The 20,597-nt window shown below is 41.9% G+C and overlaps 3 protein-coding genes across 4 annotated transcripts; 2 read left to right on the plus strand and 1 right to left on the minus strand.

Moving 5' to 3' along the window:
• On the plus strand, nt 1–2,578 carry LOC102710028 (3-ketoacyl-CoA synthase 11-like). Of its 2 annotated transcripts, none has more exons than XM_006656142.3 (2): nt 1–155; nt 747–2,578. In XM_006656142.3, exon 2 carries the CDS (start codon nt 752–754, stop codon nt 2,309–2,311), a length of 1,560 nt encoding a protein of 519 aa, XP_006656205.1. In that variant the 5' UTR covers nt 1–155; nt 747–751; the 3' UTR covers nt 2,312–2,578. The 2 variants fall into 2 exon arrangements, with proteins under 2 accessions (XP_006656205.1, XP_015694331.1); XM_015838845.2 differs by having other exon boundaries at nt 751–2,578.
• Nucleotides 2,579–5,086: 2,508 nt separating this feature from the next.
• On the minus strand, nt 5,087–12,469 carry LOC102710310 (serine-threonine kinase receptor-associated protein-like). The gene is made up of 7 exons (XM_006656143.3): nt 12,086–12,469; nt 9,685–9,820; nt 8,412–8,493; nt 6,766–6,941; nt 6,520–6,657; nt 6,284–6,423; nt 5,087–5,701 (listed from the first exon to the last, which is right to left on the minus strand). The coding sequence occupies exons 1-7, from the start codon at nt 12,201–12,203 to the stop codon at nt 5,460–5,462; spliced, it is 1,032 nt and encodes a 343-aa protein (XP_006656206.2). The 5' UTR covers nt 12,204–12,469; the 3' UTR covers nt 5,087–5,459.
• Nucleotides 12,470–17,053: 4,584 nt separating this feature from the next.
• Nucleotides 17,054–20,276, plus strand: LOC102710597 (26S proteasome regulatory subunit 8 homolog A-like). The gene is made up of 8 exons (XM_006656144.3): nt 17,054–17,308; nt 17,531–17,628; nt 18,104–18,328; nt 18,413–18,475; nt 18,561–18,724; nt 18,859–19,114; nt 19,241–19,351; nt 19,841–20,276. The coding sequence occupies exons 1-8, from the start codon at nt 17,083–17,085 to the stop codon at nt 19,979–19,981; spliced, it is 1,284 nt and encodes a 427-aa protein (XP_006656207.1). The 5' UTR covers nt 17,054–17,082; the 3' UTR covers nt 19,982–20,276.
• The last annotated feature ends 321 nt before the right edge of the window (nt 20,277–20,597 follow it).

Genomic DNA, 20,597 nt, shown 5'->3' on the forward strand with positions numbered 1-20,597 from the left:
CCGTGGTGCTCGCGGCCGTATCCAAGCAGAGGAGAAGGAGAGGAGGCGCGGCGGGGCGGGGCAGCTCGAGTCCTCGCCGCATCGGATCGGCAAGATCCCGTCTCCGGGGCGGCTGAGGCTCCCTCCTCCAAAACCCAAACCCGGCCGCCGCCTGGGTACGCACGCACCCCACGCACCGCACGCCTCAAAGATCTCCTCCCCTTTTATAGCCATTTTTGTTTGTTTCCTCTTCCTCGATTCGCCGCCGCCGCCGCCCCTTCCGCGCATTGCGGCGGAGACGATAGCTCGCCGCGTCGAGCGCTTCTTTTTTGCGCGGTGCTTCGCTTGGTTTTTGGTTTCCGTACGGGTCGGTATGTGGCGGAGGACGGGTTTCTTTTGAGTTGTTCTTTTGGTGGCGGCGGCGGCGCGTTCCTACCTGCCTCGCCGCGATTTCTTGCAGTGTTCCGTTCGATTGGGGAAGCTGGCGTGTGCTTTGTTGGTGTTCGTGCCGCTCGATCTCGGTGTGAAATTTCGCTTATTTTCGTCGAGCAATTTACCGTGCTCGGTTCACGCGTAGCTCGTGCGGGTTTTGTGGGTTCGTTACCGAGGGAGATGGTCAAGAACCCGTCAGATTTAAAATTTGTTTGCAGTTTGCATCTCGAGCTCAAAGATTCGGAAACTGCTGCCCCGGGATCTTACCATTTTGTTTCTTGCTGCGCCAAATCTGCGATTTTTAACTCTGCTCTTGTTCTTGTTTTTTGCATCAGGCAGGATGGAGACATCGGCGCCGCCCAATGCCGCCGCGCCGCCGCCGGCGGAGCCGGCGCAGCAGCGGCGCAGGCTGCCGGACTTCCAGCAGTCGGTGCGGCTCAAGTACGTGAAGCTGGGGTACCACTACCTCATCTCCCACGGCATGTACCTGCTGCTGTCGCCGCTGATGGCGCTGGTGGCCGTGCAGCTCTCCACCGTGTCCCCAGGCGACCTCGCCGACCTGTGGGAGCAGCTCCGCTTCAACCTCCTCTCCGTGGTCGCCTGCTCCACCCTCCTCGTCTTCCTCTCCACCGTCTACTTCCTCACCCGCCCCCGCCCCGTCTACCTCCTCGACTTCGCCTGCTACAAGCCGGAGCCGGAGCGCAAGTGCACCCGCGAGACCTTTATGCGCTGCTCCAACCTCACCGGCTCCTTCACCGACGACAACCTCGACTTCCAGCGCAAGATCCTCGAGCGCTCCGGCCTCGGCGAGGACACCTACCTGCCCCCCGCCGTGCTCCGGGTGCCCCCTAACCCGTGCATGGACGAGGCCCGCAAGGAGGCGCGCGCCGTCATGTTTGGCGCCATCGACCGGCTCCTCGAGAAGACGGGCGTCAAGCCCAAGGACATTGGCGTCCTCGTTGTCAACTGCAGCTTGTTCAACCCGACGCCGTCGCTGTCCGCCATGGTTGTGAACCACTACAAGCTGAGGGGCAACGTCATCAGCTACAACCTCGGCGGGATGGGCTGCAGCGCCGGCTTGCTCTCCATTGACCTCGCCAAGGACCTGCTGCAGGTGCACCCCGGCTCGTACGCGCTGGTGATCAGCATGGAGAACATCACGCTCAACTGGTACTTCGGCAACAACCGGTCGATGCTCGTGTCGAACTGCCTGTTCCGGATGGGCGGCGCGGCGATCCTGCTGTCGAACAAGCGGTCCGACCGCCGGAGGTCCAAGTACGAGCTGGTGCACACGGTGCGCACGCACAAGGGTGCCAACGACAAGTGCTTCGGCTGCGTCACCCAGGAGGAAGATGAGGTCGGCAAGATCGGCGTGTCGCTCTCCAAGGACCTCATGGCGGTGGCCGGCGACGCCCTGAAGACGAACATCACCACCCTCGGGCCGCTCGTGCTCCCGCTGTCGGAGCAGCTGCTCTTCCTGGCCACGTTGGTCGCCAAGAAGATACTGAAGATGAAGATCAAGCCATACATCCCCGATTTCAAGCTGGCGTTTGAGCACTTCTGCATCCATGCCGGCGGCCGGGCCGTGCTGGATGAGCTGGAGAAGAACTTGGAGCTGACCGACTGGCACATGGAGCCATCAAGGATGACGCTGTACCGGTTTGGCAACACGTCGAGCAGCTCACTCTGGTACGAGCTGGCGTACACCGAGGCGAAGGGGAGGATCAGGAAGAGGGACAGGATCTGGCAGATTGCGTTTGGATCTGGGTTCAAGTGCAACAGCGCCGTCTGGAAGGCACTGCGAACGGTGAACCCGGCGGAGGAGGAGAACCCCTGGATGGATGAGATTGACAACTTCCCAGTGGATATCCCAAAGATTTCAAAGGTTGGAAACGCATGACATGAAACGCCTTGTTTGTTCGAAGAGTAGTGAAGCATGGTGGGTTGATTGGCATTGGCATTGGCATTGGCAGGAAGTTTATCTTCATAGTTCCAAATCCATTTGCAATTGTTCAGAGTTTTATGTTTTCGGTTGTAGCATCTGTTGGGAGGAACCTAAAACCGTAGCTGATTCAATTAGGTAGAGAGGGTGTGTTTTCTTCGCTAGGGCTGTCTGATGATGCTGTACTTATTCAGATTGGAGAAAACAATTGGAGTTTCATGTGATATTCATCCGTTGCCTGATTGTGATTGCTCTTGTAGCACAGCACTGTCACGTTCATTCAATTGATTGATTGGTTCTAAATTCTAACATGATGGTGCCGTGTATGATACTTCTGTTGGATTTGCTTTGGTTGTTCCTCCGGGTTCGTGTGCCACTGAATGTGATGTCGCCATATGTACTATGTATGCCGGGGTTGTTCAAGCAATCCTTCAACATCTTCTCTATGAATCTGGACTTGCTAACCAAAATGATTAAGCTATGGAAAATGAATGTCAAATCTGCATTTAAGCTTGTATTCAATATGCAAGCTGTCCATTATGGCTGTGTGGGAGTAGTAGTACTTGTAGCCCGTGTCAAGGATATTGAATGTTGGCACTTGTGGGCTGTTTCAGGAAGACTGAAAATAGTTGAATGTTCTGTGGTTTACTGCAATATTCAGATAACACTGGAATGCTTGATAACACTGGAATGACAAGCATTCCAGGAATGCTAATCTACAGTGAAAAGGCACGTGATGAAAACTTTAGACCTAAGTGATATGCATAGTTGTATGTAATTATACGCTTATATCCAGCCTGCTGATGCAAGTGGGTGCTGCAGCGAGCAGTCAGCACAATGCATCTGGCTGGCTGGCTGCTGCTGCAGCAGGACATCTGCTTGGCTGTAATAGCCAAAACTCACCCATCTTTTTGTTTTTCTTATTCTTATACACTAAATCTTAAATTTTTAATCCTAAATTTAGTGTTAATTTTAAGGGTTGTTTTCGTCAAAGATTATTTTCGTTATATATATATATATATGTTTTATTTATAAATTATTTTTTATTCGTAAATATGTCGTCTGAAATCGCGGCGGCTTCTGCAGACTGGAGCAAATGGGCCATGTCTGAAAGTATAATTACTCCTACCTCCGTCGCATAATAATCTTATTTTTCGTTTTTCCGTATCCAATGTTTGACCATTCGTTTTATTTGAAAATTTTATAAAAAACTAAAAAAAATTAGTCACGTAAAAAAGTATTGTTTATATTTTATCACCTAGTAACAATAAAAATATTAATCACAAAAAATTTCAAATAAGACGAATGGTCAAACGTTGGACACAGAAAAATAAAAAATAAAAAATAAGGTTATTATGGGATGAAGATAGCATCGCAAGTGACAAAAGAGCAGCTTTTACAATAATCCTGTAACGCCCACGTGAGCCTGATTGATGCACCGCTAGCACGCAGGTAGCAAATCCTGGCTGCCATGACCACCTTTCTCCCTCACCACGAGTTAATGACAGCCATTAATTGTTTTTGGCAGATAAAACTCTAAAAAACAGAAAAAGAGGAACAGATGAAGTTTCGCAAGAAACCAACTTGGCCGAAATCAAAGTGATGTCTTACTTCATCACACGCTCACCATCACAGAACACAGAGGCAGGACGAAATGGAGACATGAATGCCCATGGGATTTTTACCAACAAATCCTGGTATTTGCTTGCACAGTCCAGTACCAATGATGAGGTTGGCTGCCGCTAATCTGAAGAGCAACTTCACATGGACGGCATGCCTGATGTTGATGCACGGGCCAGTGTGATCGCGGAGAGGTCGCCGTATTTTGCTTGCTCACATGGCGGGGCATGTGAAGCGATTCCTCCTGCAGGTGTAGTGACGAGGAAGATGGACGCACGCACAGCGCAAGGATGCCATGTCCAATTTGTCCCCTCAATAAAGAAAGTACTACTACCTTTACAACGCTGATAGAATCAAATTATTCACATTACAGGAAGGAACATATATTGGAAATACGAGTGAAAACTGTCACGGAAATTCCCGATCAACCAAGCACCGTGGTCATACAAATGCCATCGTTTTAAACCATTTTTGTTTTAGTCATGTATAGAATTTAACGTTAAATAGTTAAATTCATAAATATGGTTGATTACTGACCGAGCATCATTTTCATAGACATGGTAAAGTTATTGCGACCTATTCCAACCGTTTCCACCCCTAAATGAAAACACCATTATACGAATAGGTGGTGATTGTTTTAGTTCATTTACAAAAAAATTCAAATGACATTTACAGATGAAAATACTTGTATAAATAAAAATTTTATTTGCATGTTATGAGCGATCTAAAAGCCAAGGTTAGAAAATAAACTACAATAAGAAAAACTTAAAATCTAGTCTAAATTTAAGATTAAAATTAAGTTTTATCTTATACTTATAAGCATAAATAGAAGAAAAAAGATAAGACTAACTAAAAGCATAAATAGAAGCGAAAAGATAAGACTAACTAAAAGTATAAATAGAAGCTTAAAAAGATAAGACTAACCAATCTGACAGTCTTAGATGCCTAGTTCCACTTGTATACTTCAGCTGGAAATATTGCAATGATCAGTTTAATGTAGTAGTAAGCAAAGAGGTCGCCTATCCGATTGAGACAGTACGGAGACTGACGAATAAAACGACAAGGCATAAACAACAGCATCAGATGTATCCAATAGCGCACAGACGGCAGTAATAAAGAAAAAGAAATCTCTGATAATAAAAGAGTCCATAGAAGGGTTGGGGACAAAAACCAGTGAACACAGCGGGCATCTCTGTATCACGGCCACCAGCGACATACAATACTTCACTCTAAACTACCGACTTAGCTTTCCTCTTGGTTTATTTTGGCACTTTAGATAGATAGATAGATGCTATCCTGACACTGTCTATTGGTGAGGGGCCCATACAGAAATCCACCGTTTTTGCTCACGGAGGACAAGATCTCCCCCTTGCGTCGGGAACGAAGGGCATCAACAAAGCAAGGGAGAAACGGGATGAGGGAGGAGCATCGACAAGCAATCTCCAAGTAAGCACCAAGAACTGCCATGTTTGTCAACCCTGTAGTCCTACCCCTCAGTCTGCTGCGGCTGCTGCTCCTCTTTGGGAATGTGAAAGCCTTCGATCTTGCGTGCAACCTCATTTACCCCAACTGTTGGTTTGCCATTTGCAGTGACCTCATTGTCATCAGCGTTAGGTGGGCTCAGCTGCCAGATCCGGATAGTACCATCTTCTGACCCTGACGCATAAGATTCACCGCCTGGTGCAAAGCGGACACAGTGGACAGGACCGTGATGCCCCTTGTTACATGCTGCAGGTTGTTGAAAAGAAAGAGAGGATTAGTCTCATTGGGACAGAGTGCGCATGAAACAAAAACTAATTGTCCGTATGGCTAAGGAGAATGAGAATTTATTGTTCAAATGGTAACTAGAAGTTCCCAAACAATGGGCCACCAGAAAGGCCATTCATAAGGCCACACGATTCATGATAGAAGTACAAGAGCAGAACTACCCAAGTAAGAAGCATCCGTGTAGGTTAGGCTGAAAAAGAACTAGTGCATAGCTACATTACAAGAAAAGTGTGGCGATACCTAGCAAATATGGAGTTATTTATTTGTATATATTTAATATGCAGTGAGTGCAAAAAATAAGAAAAAAACAACTGTTCACTACATAAATCGTCATAAATGTGCTAGCAGGACTGTTAGAAATTCTTAAATAGAAGATCAGTACGACCCAACTACAAGATTTCAGATACAAATTATCAGTTGCACTCAAAACTTGTGGTCAGTATGGAAGTAAAAGCTCTGCTGGTTATAATAGTGGAAGGTGATGTTCCCATTTTGAAAAGGTAAAACTGCATTTAAGATTTCAGATAGATATAGAATGCTTACTTATTTCTTCACCAGTGAAGAAATCAAATAGATGAACCCACATATCTTCTCCCCCAACAATAAATTTGCTCCCAGATTTTGGCTCCAGTGAAGCTGACTCCACAGTGCATGGCATATCATAGCTTTTAACAAGCCCAAAGCTGCAAAATACGAACAAAAAAAAGCTTGTTGGAAAGTATTAAATCATTTTATATGATGCAGAACAATGTTACAATAGTGGCAGAAATAATACATACTGATTAGCATCCCAAAACTTAACACTCGAGCCATCAGCTGTAGTGATGAACCTGCTGTCTTGACTTACTTCTGCGCTAGTCACAGGTGCCTTGGTTTCAAGAGTTTGGACAATTTTTCCAGTCCTCACATCCCATAATCTGTGCAGTGCCATAACAGTCAATGAAGAGGAACACAAATAAATAAATTTTGAAAACAAGCCATAGCTGCACTTCATATTGAAAAAGGTTTTTTTTTTCCAGACGCACCTTACTCCTCCCATATCAGAGCATGAGCTTAGTATTGTTTGGTCACTATGAAGCCAAGCAACAGTTCGCACATTACCAGGTGCTTTGTCAAGCTCTCTTGGAGCCGCATCAGGACGATTCATATCATACACACGCAAGATCTTTTCCACGCCTCCAGTGAGCAAAAGGTGGGTATCCTGCAGTGCCGATGGAAATTTTGTTAGTACTCAAAACTGCTCACAAAGGACGGACATCAATATTTTCAAAAAAATGTCATGCAACATAGCTTGTATATCAGACGATATCAAAGAAGCTGCATCAGGTACATAAATATAGGCTTAGTATGTGTTCTTTTCAGCGTTTGGAGCTTAATGTCTACATGGTTTCCATTAGCATGCTTTTCAAACTAATAAATGGTGCATTTCGTGCAAAAAGATTCTATACAAAAGTTACTCTAAAAATCAAATAAATTCATTTTTCAGTTTTTAATAATTAATACTTAATTAAGCATGAGCTAATTATGTTTCTCGTTTTGCATGCCAAAAAGAGCTTCCGCCAACAGCTCAATCGAACGCAGTCTTAGTTATTAAGTAATTCAATATTTTTGCCCCGTGGTCCATTGATATGAATCAGCCCATGGAAGATGTACTTCCTCCATTCCAAAATATAAGCATTTTTAGAATTCAAATTGTGTACTACAATATAAGTATTCATGCATTGATTCACATGATTATAATTATTTCAATGATTCGGTGATTCCAAAACACCAGGTGCTTGGAAAGGGAATCTAATCAATTCAGAATTCAAAAATTGATGACTAAAGTGAGAGGCCTGTTTGGTAGAGCACCAACTCCTGTAGGAACAGAGTCTGGAGTGGAGCTGTGGAGCTGCCCAAACCAGCTCCACCTCTCTAATTCGTTTTTTCAGATCACTCCAGTCCATAGTTTGCAAATGCCGTGATAATCGCCATGATTATCATGATAATCGGTCATATCACCAAGGCACGATAACGGTAAACGGCAGTTTGGTTCAGTAAATATCGCGAGAATTCAAAAATTTTGAAAAAAATTGCAAAAAAATCCCAAAAAAATCATGGATATATATCACGGATATATATCACGATAATCGATATCGCAAAAGCCAACGCGATTATCGTTTTGACCAAAACCGCAGCGATAATTGCTACAAACGTGCGCAGCATTTCCTTCAAAACCGTGGCAGTTTTATTCAAAAATTTTAAATTCAAATTCATATGATTTTTGCATGATTATCGTGATTATCGCCGATAATCGCGCTACCGTGGTGCACCGGTTTCAGCCCCTCCACGATGAACACAACCCTGCTCCAGTCTGCTCCACTCCCATTTTACATGGAGCTGAAACTGTTTGGTTGGGCTCCATCTCCAGAAGAGGTGAAGCTAGAGCTAGAGCCATGCCAAGCAGACACTAAAAGAGAATCTTTTGACCTAACCTTAGTATGTACTAAACAACCTAGAAATGCTCATATGTTGGAACAGAGGTAGTACATTTTTATTAAGCTGTGTCTAGGCATAAGATCAGCAGAACTTAGTTAAACAGTCCACAATGTCTGCACAAATGTTCAAACAAAAAGAAAAGAAAATGACAGCATACACTGTTAAACGGTTCAAAAGATTATGGAATCATTACCTCCGAAAACGTGCATGCACGAACGATGTGCTTGTGTTCAAATGAATGTAGCTCATCGCCTGTTAGTGCATCCCATACTTTGCTGGAAAAGAAAATCAACATACATCTATCAAAAAAAACAAACTAAACTTGGAAAGAACATAACTCTGGTACTGAACAAAAGACTGGAATATTAGTTGAGCAGCAACCATCTGTTATTTCTTTGTGTTGCAATAGGCCTCAAAACCAATATAGATATATATTGTACAGTAGGCCCCTAAATGTTGCAACTTTAATTTGCAAAACATCAACCACATGAGTTACCTAGAACCGTCAGCATCTCCGTAGATCACATTCACGAGATGTATTACCTACTTATGAGCGTACCAGACATTCTGAGCTAATTTATGCACAACCAACTTCTAGATAGAGCATATATTTTCTATAATTCTAAACTCCTCAATAGAATAGTGTCTAAGCTATGTGGTAAATTACAAATTTGTTTACAAGTATATTTATGACGAAATATAACTTCAGGCACTCGCTACTCTTTTAGGCACACACTGTTGGCACAATTTGCAACTCCATGTGAGATGCAGATTGCTAAATTATAGATCTATAAAAAAACATGTGTCTTCTAAATCATTTCCCCAGGTACCACATAATCTTTATGTTGAATCATCAATCCAGTATGTTTTGGTTTATCATGAATGTAATCAAGAGTAAAGAACCCAAAATAAGCCAGTCTAAACCACTGTGAAGCACTACAATGTGAAATATGTACTTAGTTTGAAACATACTGAAAATCCAATTCCCCATGCTGTAAAGAACAATAGTATGCAAATGCACAAGATATGAAGCAAGCAAAAAAGAGCAAATTCAGTTTCATCCTCAGTACTTTGCAAGACTAACATAGTTATTGTAAAATATGTTTATGATAATTACACGAGTTTAAGAATACATGTAATGATTAATGACTAGATCGATAAGGATCATGTTTCTTCTATGCTAGAAGAACTCAAGTTCAAATAATGCTCCCAACTAATATTACATATTCCAAAGTTATGGATAGATTATTTTCCAAAGGCAAATACAAAAGACAGTAGATACCATGAACAATTCAGAGCTGAACTAAAATACATTTACAACACCTGCAGCAGCAGCACTCTGGAAGAAAACAAAATTGTTATAAAAATATAATGTATGCACATTCTATTTTTGTCAAGACACTATTTTTGTCAAAGACAAATCATCAAAATAAATAAACTGAAATTTCATAGGGTGAGTGTCATACGCTGAAAAGTCAGCAGAGCCAGATGCAGCGTGTAGAGCATTTGTGTCCAGGCAGCAGCTCCAGACAGCCCCTTTATGACCTTGAAAAGTCCCAATCCAATCTCCAGTCTCACCATTACGAAGCATTGGATTTCCATCTATCGAAATATACAGCATTACCAAATCAGTGTTTGTACAATAAACATCCATCTAAAAAATAGGGAAATTTCTCCAATGAATTGTAAAGAGAAGGTCAATGTAGTTTGGACAAAAAATAATAATAATAATAATCTTCAAAATTCACACAAAACCCAAAGAAAAGATATGTGCCCTTCTCAAATTTTAGCATTTTGCACCAAATTCTTAAGTAGAACTTATGTCATTGAGTTACTACATTACTCATCAAGTCAATGCTCACCACTGTAATACTTGTATTAAAAATAAGGTAACAGCAGCTGATTGTTATGCCTGAATTAAAGCATCAAATGGTTGGTACTTGTAAATTATTCCGTGCAAGCAAATTTAGAGCACATAATGCATCTATGCAATACTAATAAACAGGAATTAAACATAATGGCTCATAAATGAAATAGCAAAAAAGCAACAGCTATGACAGAACACATACTAGTTTCCTATCTAATTTAGAATCATGGATACAAGTATGCAGCTTTTACAAGGATATCCTTTTTACTATATCAAACTATAATTGATTTGCTTAAGATCTCAACATGCCAGAAACAATGGAGATGCTGAAAAATACAAAGCAGGATGGGTTACATGTAACACTAGCCACTCCAACAAAGCATCAATTACCTTCTAAAAGTCTCTGTACAACCCAGAAAAGGTGTAACCAACATAAGAAATATAAATGAAGTAGTGCCTAATTTGCAAAAAGGGCAGCTAGTTCAAAAATAACAGGACAAATAGGATTTGCATAATAGAACTCATACGTTGCTTTATAGTTACAAAATATATTCTAACAAGTAGTTGTGCCCATGCATCACCATTCATTCTATCCTAGTTGCCTGTTCTCCTAGTTAGTAACCAGCCATACGTATTAGGCATATGCAATTCCATGATAATAATTACTGATATACATTATATATTAATGACCCAAAAATTATATTACAACAATTAATGATGGAACCCGACCTAGATTTGCATGCTGTTTCAAATGACCTCACACGATAAGGTCAATTAGTTGGAGTGGGCCTTCGTTGTATAGTCTATCTGGCCATGTCATAATAAATTTATAAAAATGTGTTTGATAAAAAGAAAATTGTTGATCCTATAAAGGCCAATTTCATGCGCTCCAGCTGGTTAAGGTTCTGGTCTCTACTTCAGTGTGAAGAGCAACGAGTAATGTTCATTGCAGCGTGTAGCCGTGTAACGGTTTGGGGCAAGTAGTCATGTGACTCATGTCACTATGGATGGTAGCTCAATAACAGGCTTTCTAATCATTGGGTTGCTTTAGCTTGTTATATTTTCTTTATATCAATATTGTCACAAAACTTTGTGATATCACAGCTCTGTACACCTTCAAGTGTCAAGGCCAACAGTCATTCTTCCATTGTCTGAATAAATAAATAACCTCATCTGAACAAACAAAAAACTACTTCCTGCAAGAATGCAAAAAAATCTGGGACAGTTCCATTCAGTTCAACATAACAAACATCAATAAAGTAGGTGATTCTTCCCGATTCTTCAAAAATGGCAGCTTGCCTGAAGACCTAAGAATAGACGCCTGAAGAGAAACATTGCACAATAGAGGAAAAATGTTGATATACTGTCAAGATCAATGTTTAGACAATGGTTGCTTATATTGTGCTACACACCACAATTCCAAGTAGCATGTGTGCTCAAGTAATACTTGGCTAGGAAGCCACCTATCCCAATTTAGTCAGTGATCAAGCTCTAGTTGTAACTATTTATAACACTGGGTATGCACTGAGTGACAGCCAATATATCAGTAAAACATTATTGCGCCTCGACGTAATGGCACACACCATATGAATTAAAACTTCACAAAAATGGGTCAGTCCTCCAAATATCATTGAAGGTACGAATGGTTGAAAATCACACTAATCCTGCCTATTACATCTCAAACAATGAGATCATGGGGTCACTTATCGGCACAGTTGTCAATCCTACTTCTGGCCACATTAACAAATTACACAGAATTATCAGGGCAGCCTATAGCAGTCATGTCCAAACTGCATCAACGATCAGTATCCACGCATGCAAAATGAACAACAAACATTAGCCACAATTTCACGCTAAATCACACGATTAAAGTGGCACTTGCATTAGAACCACGCATTAAAAGCGGCGGCATCAGATCACAGAGCCCCGATCCAGACAAAATCGCGGCAGGAAAACTAAACGGCGTCGAAGCGCGGGGGGCTGGTCGGATCGCCGCTTACCCTTGCTGGCGCTGATGAGGAAGTACCCGTCGGGCGTGACGGGGCTGTAGAACAGGTCGACGACCGGCCGCGAGTGGCCGTGGCACACCAGCGGCACCGCCACCTTCTTCTTCTCCATCTCCTCTCCGCCTCTCACCTCACCTCACCTCACCTCCTCTCCTCCCCCACTAGTAAGGAGCCCGAAATGCTGCGGCGGCGGCGGTCGTCTCCCCTAACCCTAGGTAGAGAGCACCCACACCGATCGTAACCAAAAAAAATCGGCAAAAAATCAGGTAAAAATCGCGCGCGCGGATCGATGAGCGGCGGGGCGATCCGGATCCGGAGGGGATCGATTCGTGCGGGGAATTTTATTGGGTAGAGGAGGAGAAATGGGGAGGCGGGGCGGGGCGGGGGGGATGAGGCCGCGGGCCTAGGAGAGTAGCCGGGGGAGAGGGGAGGGAGCCGGAGGCGCGGATTATATAGGGTCGGGGCGGTGCTCGAGCGGACCAGGCGACCAGCGGCCGCATCCGTGGGGGTGGCGGGTCATGTAGCCGCTGGATTGGGATCGGATGGTGCAGATTGGTTGGGAGTGGAAGTGGGCCGCTTGGTGGGAGAGGTTGTTGTTGGGTTGGGCCGTTTTGCTTTTGCGATTCTGGCCTCGGCTTGGTGGTGATTAACGGGAATTTTTTGAATTTTTTATTTTATTTATTAAATAATTTACAAATTTAATTTTGTATTTCAAAAATCACAAAACTAACCTCCTGCCGTTCTCTAGGAGGACGAAAATGAGACGTGACAAATGGCCACCCGACCGCAAGGGACGGCCGCAAACGGTGGCCTAGGATTTTTTACATTTAGCCCCTTGCCGCCCTCTGTGGGCGACAAGTGGAAAATGCAAAATACTGCAGCCCACCCAAGAGATGAGGGAGGCAGGGTGGCCATTTTATAAAAACCCCCCTTTTCGTCCTCACAGAGGGAGGAAAGGTGCTAAACGCAAAATCACCGAGCCGCCATCATCGCACGTTCCTGCCATTCGCCCTACTGTATGCCACGTAGGCTTTCCGCTCTCCTAGAGGGCGGCAGGAGGTTAGTTTTGTGGTTTTTAAAATACAAAATTAAAATTTTAAATTATTTAATAAATAAATTCAAAAATTCAAAAAATTCGAGAGAACGGTACAATGAACTGCCACGAATAGAGTACTCTGAAATAGTTTAAAATTGAAAAAACAGGAACACCGCAAATTTAAAGTGAATTTTATCTATATGCATTGGCAACAGATTCGAAAGTATGGCGTGTGCCGGGGAAATAAGCAAAACCTAGTAAATAAATTTTAGTCTAGAGCAGAGCATGCACAGGAGGATGATTGGCGGTTAGGGCGGATGGCCACGTTCCTAGAGTCTACCAACTCAAATGAGCAATTTCCTCTTTTTTTTGTTAACGTGTTTCCTAAATTGATAAGTGGTGTATTTTTTGTTAAAAAAATCTTTGAAAAAATTGCTTTAAAAATTAAATAAACTTATTTTTAAATTTAAAATAATTAATACTTAAATAATCATGTGATAATAAGTTTATCTCATTTTGTGTGTCCTAGCTCTCAATCAGCATGCCAATGTTCGTTTCTATATTCATCCTATTGGTGTATCATCCATGTCTCGTGCGTTGATCTTGGTTCGACTCAATCCTAACGTTGTCCTTAAGGCTGGGTAATTGGTTAGTGCAGTTTTTTTCGGTTTGATTTATTCGGTTTTTTAGTATGTTGGTTTTTAAATATTAAAAACCAAAATTTATATTGAAAAATTATTAACTGAATCTAAATAACCGAATTATTTCGGTTATCGGTTAAAAACCAAAATTATTAATAGATCTTTATAAGATTAATCATTATAGTTTCACTGATAAAATAACAACAGTAAGTTCAATACATCATGCATAATAGATTGATATTATAGACTAACGAGATGAGACTGAGGAGTGGAGGTTGCATCGCATATTCAAACTTGCCTATTGGGTTGGCCTAGGTCGCAACTTACATAATAAAGATTAATGAGGTGTTAGTTCGATTAATTTGGTGATTTCGGTTTTCTAAAAATAAAAACTGATTAAAAAACCAAAAACCGAACTAACTAATTTTCAAAACCGAATTAAAAACCGAAATAATCGTATAAATCGGTTATTTTGGTTTGTTTTCAGTTATCATGTTCGGTTTCCGGTGAATTTGCCCAGACCTAGTTGTCCTTGTCCATCGCGACACCTAGTAGATTGCTTCTCTCGTAGGCCATATCTAATATTTGATGGTAGATTTCCCTGTGTTCCCTAGACATGTGTAGGGAGAGGAACCTAACAAACTCCATCCTACATGGTTGAGGCGAACCAACGAGCCTAGCCCTATCCTAACTCTTAATCGGCATACAAGCAACTAGATCCTCAAATCAGATACCTAGCACAAGCATTTAACCAAGCCAACCAACATCATAGCGCTACTGCATGTGTCCGCAAGAACAGAGCAGATGCACCCCTCTGCTGCCACAGCATGCAACACATGGACATAGAACCGCAAGACCAACCGCGGCGGCTAACTCCAAGTTGACCCGCCCATCAGAACCAGTGCTTTTTTTTTGCCAAGATCGACACAATGTGAATCACGGTCGGGAGCTGGATCAAGGGACTCTCAGCGGATTCACGGGTGGATTTGGTGGACAATGACTTGTAATTCTCACCTAGTTTTTGAAAGAATTGTGTGGGGCTTATACGGGGTGAAGATGCCAATTTGAATTTTAACCTAAAATCAAAAGCAATGTAGTAGTAACGGATATTCCGTTAGCTAGGAACATAACTTATGTTGCTTCCTACTTGAAGTAGCTCAACACAGCTAGAAATAGATCTATCACAAACTTAAATACACATACAACAAGTAGTTACTTGGTGGCCACAAAGCCTAAGAAAGAAAAGAGTATGGAGAAATATCAGTTGAGGATCCAAACAACTTTATTCCGAAGTTCAGATCCTTAAGGAAATTCTACTCTCCATTGAGAAGCTCACAGAGAATCAAGGCTTTTTCAACCCTATCATCTAAAGGTTATACAAATACACTTCTCCTACCATTCTTGTGGAGACGAGACCGGCCTTTACAAACTTTTCCTAAAACACCACAAGCGAATTGGTTGCTCGGGAGCGACACTAAGGGGTCAAGGTGTCCTTGCCCTCCAAAAAAAGTAAAAGATACACAACTAAAACTTTAGGAGAAGAATTTAATGCTAAAGAATCAAAGCAAGACGCACAAGCACCAACACAAAGAATCACCAATCACAGAAGATCCAAAGTTTGAAACACAAATGAGGAATTATTGGAACAAGGCTTAAAAACTGAGAGAGTTAATTCAAACCCTATCTTGAGAATATTTAATATGGCCGACAACTTTTGTCTCGGAGTAGGTGAGAGCTATTTATAATATAATTTTCGTTATACACAACCTCAAGCACTAGTTCAGAAGACACGTAACATAACAGAATTTCTGGTACAACGTAAATAACTTCCGTTAATATACCAACAAAACCAAAATTGACTAGGACAGTGAACTGATGAAACTTTCGTAAAGCAATAACGGAAATTTCGTTCATTTTTCTAAACACAACCGAACGGAACAGTTTTGGATCATAATAGAACTTCCGTTAACACCTAACTGAACTTCTATTAATTTTCAACAGAACCAAACACAACAGTTTTGGACCATAACGAATATTCCGACAAGTACCGACAAACTCTTCGTAATGCCAAACCACATAACCAAACACCGTTGCTCAAGGACCATAATGAAACTACCATTAGAACCTAATGGAACTTCCGTTAATTTTCCAACATAACGGTTTTGGCCCACATCGAAATATCCATTGCCACTCAATGGAATTTCCAATAAACACACAAAACTGATTTTGGTTTAAAGACCAAAGGGACAACTCACACACTATACTTAGAGCACTTGCGTTTTCATTGGGTTTAAGAATGACATCACTTTTAATAGTACAACTTTTCCAATGATTACAAAACAAGAAGAAAACATTTCTACCAAACTCCATAGCCATGTCGTCTTAAGCCTTAACAAACAAACACTACCGTAGCTTCACATACATCACATCATGAAGGACCAAAGTTTACAACAATCTTTTAATACACGGTAGTCCTTCTTTCATCAAAATAAACACGGAGCCCTGGATGCACTCTCAATTTTGTTTTTGCGTGCGAATGAGTTGTAAGTGTTCTTGACGATTAAAAAAGAATGATTGAAAAATAAACTACGATAAACCCCAAATCAACTTTAAAAAAATAAATTTTAAGTTTATAAAGAATGAAAGATACGACATATAGCCATATTAGAGCATCTCCGAGAGATGTCTAAAATTAATTTCTAAAACTAAAAATTAGGAATTGAGCAAGAAAATATATCTCCTAAAAAATGTCCCTAATATTTACACATGCCTAAAATTAAATCACTTGTATCCTAAATTTAGGCAAAAATACTTGTTCCTAATACAAGTTATTTATTTTTAGATTTATGTAGGAGGAGAGTATACATTTTATGCCTAATATTTTTTTAGATGAACCTAATACAAACTTTTTGAAAGCAAAATATGAACATTCGATGCTCTTACTATGCAAGCTAAAAGTTCCTACCTCCGTTCCATATTACAATTCGCCTAGATTTATCCATATATCAACATATATGTTTTATATATGTATCTAAATTTATTAGCATATATAAACCAAAAAGTCGTATAATGTAAAACAAAAGGAAATAAAATTTATTTTGATTTTGAAATGACTGCCGTACATCCTACACCCGTGGAAACACATCATTTTTGGCAGCAAAAAAAAAAAAAAAAAAACACCACTGTACAACTGCGCATCGGACTCGGCGGAAGAAGGCCATCATATACCGAGCCCAACCCCCCTTGGAGCCAGAAAGCCCACGAACCAGATCAGCGGCGGCGCAACGAGCGAACCCCCCACGAAGCGGCCGGCGATGGCGACGGTGGCGATGGACGTCTCCCAGCCCTCCTCCTCCGCCGCCGCCGCCGACGCGCCGCTCCCGGCGGCGGGAGACGGGCAGGGGTCGAAGGGGAGGTCCCGCGGCGAGGGGCTGCGGCTGTACTACCTGCAGCGCATCCAGGACCTGCAGCTCCAGATCCGCCACGAGACGGACAACCTCAGCCGCCTCGAGGCCCAGCGCAACGACCTCAACTCCCGAGGTAAACGCCCCCCCCCCCACACACCACCATGCCGCGAAGGCGGCAGTCGGGTTTGGCTGATCTCTCTCCCTGGTTTGATTAATCTTGCCGCGCGTTCGTGCAACCCTAGTTCTTGCCACGTTCGTCACCAAGATTCTTGTATATGCTAGCAAATGATTTTATGTGAAAATCTTAAATTTGTGCTTTGTGCTAATCTCTTTCGTTTCGATTTTGATGTTTCAGTTAGGATGATGCGGGAAGAGTTGCAGTTGCTTTATGAGCCGGGCTCATATGTTGGCGAGGTTGTCAAGGTTATGGGGAAGTCCAAGGTTCTAGTGAAGGTATTACTCTCACCTTTTCTTATTAGTACGGTGTTTGGGCGTAATCGGGGAAAGATGAATTTTGTTAATAAATCCTTTGTTTTAGTCAGATCATGGCTAGAGTATGCGGTTTCTTTTAGAAAAAAATCCAAATGTGTGCTATACAAAAATGTGATATTTGAACAATAAATAGCCATGTTATCCACTCTCTGATGTGCAGATGCAAATATGCAATCAATAACCATCAGTCAGAAATAGAAACCTTGAGGAAATTGTGTATGTTCACTTCATATGGCATAGTATTTGTGTTATTTTCATTTCACATGATATGCTCTGTGGAATAGATTTTAATGTACGCTATTTTTGCACTAGCACAACAATACAACATCAAGTGTGGATAACTAGAGCAGACTTGTTGGAATTTGGCATACATTCTATGGGAGTCTTTAGGAATTAGTCATATTTCTGTGTTAACTTATCACTTGCAATCTTCTAGGTGCATCCAGAAGGAAAATTTGTTGTCGATATCGATAAAAATATCGATATTACAAAGCTCACACCGTCAACAAGAGTTGCTCTTCGAAACGACAGCTATAAGCTTCATCTTATACTGCCCAGCAAAGTCGATCCATTGGTAAACCTTATGAAGGTTGAGAAGGTTCCTGATTCTACATATGATATGATTGGAGGCCTTGATCAGCAAATTAAGGAGATAAAAGAGGTTTGCAACAACTTCAATGCACAGCATATTATTATGTTGGATTTCTACCTGCCTATCTCTCTGTATTAACAACTCAATTTTCAGGTGATTGAGCTTCCCATTAAGCATCCTGAGCTGTTTGAAAGTCTTGGAATTGCCCAGCCAAAGGTAGAAACTTGTTTACCTGTTTGCAGTTTGTTTGTTATCAGCTGTGGCTTTATTAGCAGAAAATATTAACCTTCGCTTTTTACAGGGCGTCCTTCTTTATGGGCCTCCTGGTACAGGAAAAACACTACTGGCTCGAGCAGTTGCTCATCACACAGACTGTACTTTCATTAGGGTGTCAGGTTCCGAGTTGGTTCAGAAGTATATTGGAGAGGGTTCGAGAATGGTTCGTGAACTCTTTGTGATGGCTAGGTAAACATTCTCTGTTCATGTTACATCAAATGTACTATTTATACAATGGGATCTGAAAATCCTTCCTTGGGAGGATGCTTGCGTTGCTTTACGCCATTCAAGTAGGCTGACACCTTCAATTTGAATTTTTACAGAGAGCATGCACCATCCATAATCTTTATGGATGAAATAGACTCCATTGGATCTGCTAGAATGCAGTCAGGATCTGGCGGTGGTGATAGTGAGGTTCAACGCACTATGCTTGAGCTTCTAAACCAACTTGATGGCTTTGAAGCATCAAACAAAATTAAGGTTCTTATGGCAACAAATAGGATGGATATATTGGATCAAGCTCTCCTGAGGCCTGGCCGCATTGATAGGAAGATTGAATTTCCAAATCCAAATGAAGATGTAAGTGGTGCATACACCATGATAGTATCATTTTTTTTTTCTGTGGGCAGTAGAGATCATGTTACTTCATCTCACCCACTGGCGTGCTGATCTTTGGTTACTTAACTACAATCTTTTGCCATGCAGTCCCGCTTTGATATCTTGAAGATTCATTCAAGAAAAATGAACTTGATGCGTGGCATTGATCTGAAAAAGATTGCGGAGAAGATGAATGGAGCATCTGGAGCAGAGCTAAAGGTGTGTATAGTTGCCACTTATGAGCCAATTTTCTAAAGTACTTGTCATAACAAGCTGACAAAAATATCATGTATTCCATTTTCGTAACCTCCGTGAAGTCCAGGGCTAGTTATCATTTTGATCCATATAGTTAGTACAACCAAACATTTATATCGAAACTGCTGAATACCTGGTCAGTATAAGTGTTCTTTTTAGTCGAAGTTGGTTTTAGTTCAAGTGTTATTTTTAGTCGAAATTGGCCCTGGTCATATAAGTGTTCTTTTTAGTCAAAATCATAAGCATTCTTTCTAGTTGAGATCGGCTCATGTAACTCGTAGTTTTAGCATGTTGGTTGACGATAGTGCAGTTCGATTTGTCTCTATTGTTCGGTGAAACTTGCTATACAAAAGTTACTCACCTTGATTTTCACCCTGTGGTGGTTTTTGGGTGGTTTCTGAAACTTGCTGTACAAAATTTACTCACCTTGATTTTCACCCTCTGGTTTTTTAGGCGGTCTGCACGGAAGCAGGAATGTTTGCCCTTCGCGAGAGAAGGGTTCATGTCAACCAGGAGGACTTTGAGATGGCAGTTGGAAAGGTAATGAAGAAGGATACAGAGAAGAACATGTCCCTGCGGAAGCTCTGGAAGTGAGAAGTGAAGTAGACGAGACTGCCAACAAACATGTCAACTACCGTCGCCGATGCATTGATTAGCTTTGAATTTCTTAAACATTTGTACGTAAGCTAGGTTGCTCACTCGAGGGGTGGCAAATTGAAAGTAGCAGCTGAAAGAAATGCAACATTGTGCTTTACCATTCATTTTGAATACAAATTTCCATCATGTTGTCTCAGCTTGTTCTGTCTACGAATTCTGTGCTCTAGAACAGAGAATCTTGCAGAGTAAGATCAATGGTTGGTTACAGCAAAATACCCCCTCATCCAAAGTATAAGCATCTGTGTAATTGGTATGGAATTGGTATGGAATGTGAAACAATATGTTCGGTTTGTGATTTTACTAAATTCTGAAGTACCAAAATTTGGTAATGTGGTGAATCCGAATTCTGGGTTCTCATATCAGTCAGCTCTTGTCGGACGCGTCAAAATCCACGACCCATCTATATCCATGGGCCGATATTTTAGCTAAAAAAATCCTTAGAGCATACGGGTTTGTGCTGCGAAGCCCACCTAGATGAGGCCCGCCTCAAGCCCGGACCGCAAACGCAAGCAGGCCGGAAGTGAGATCCGTAAAAGCATGCAACGTTGTCCTG

The sequence above is a fragment of the Oryza brachyantha genome, chromosome 6 (assembly GCF_000231095.2).
Source record: "Oryza brachyantha chromosome 6, ObraRS2, whole genome shotgun sequence".
Lineage (NCBI taxonomy): Eukaryota > Viridiplantae > Streptophyta > Magnoliopsida > Poales > Poaceae > Oryza > Oryza brachyantha.

Coding starts and splice junctions, on each gene's coding strand:
- LOC102710028 (XM_006656142.3), top strand. CDS start 752: ATGGAGACATCGGCGCCGCCCAATGCCGCCGCGCCGCCGCCGGCGGAG.
- LOC102710310 (XM_006656143.3), bottom strand. CDS start 12,203: ATGGAGAAGAAGAAGGTGGCGGTGCCGCTGGTGTGCCACGGCCACTCG. Junction 6,424..6,519: donor AAGTTTTGGGATGCTAATCA/GTATGTATTATT, acceptor CGTATTTTGCAG/CTTTGGGCTTGTTAAAAGCT. Junction 5,702..6,283: donor CTTCACTGGTGAAGAAATAA/GTAAGCATTCTA, acceptor AACAACCTGCAG/CATGTAACAAGGGGCATCAC.
- LOC102710597 (XM_006656144.3), top strand. CDS start 17,083: ATGGCGACGGTGGCGATGGACGTCTCCCAGCCCTCCTCCTCCGCCGCC. Junction 19,115..19,240: donor TTCCAAATCCAAATGAAGAT/GTAAGTGGTGCA, acceptor TTTGCCATGCAG/TCCCGCTTTGATATCTTGAA. Junction 19,352..19,840: donor CATCTGGAGCAGAGCTAAAG/GTGTGTATAGTT, acceptor CTGGTTTTTTAG/GCGGTCTGCACGGAAGCAGG.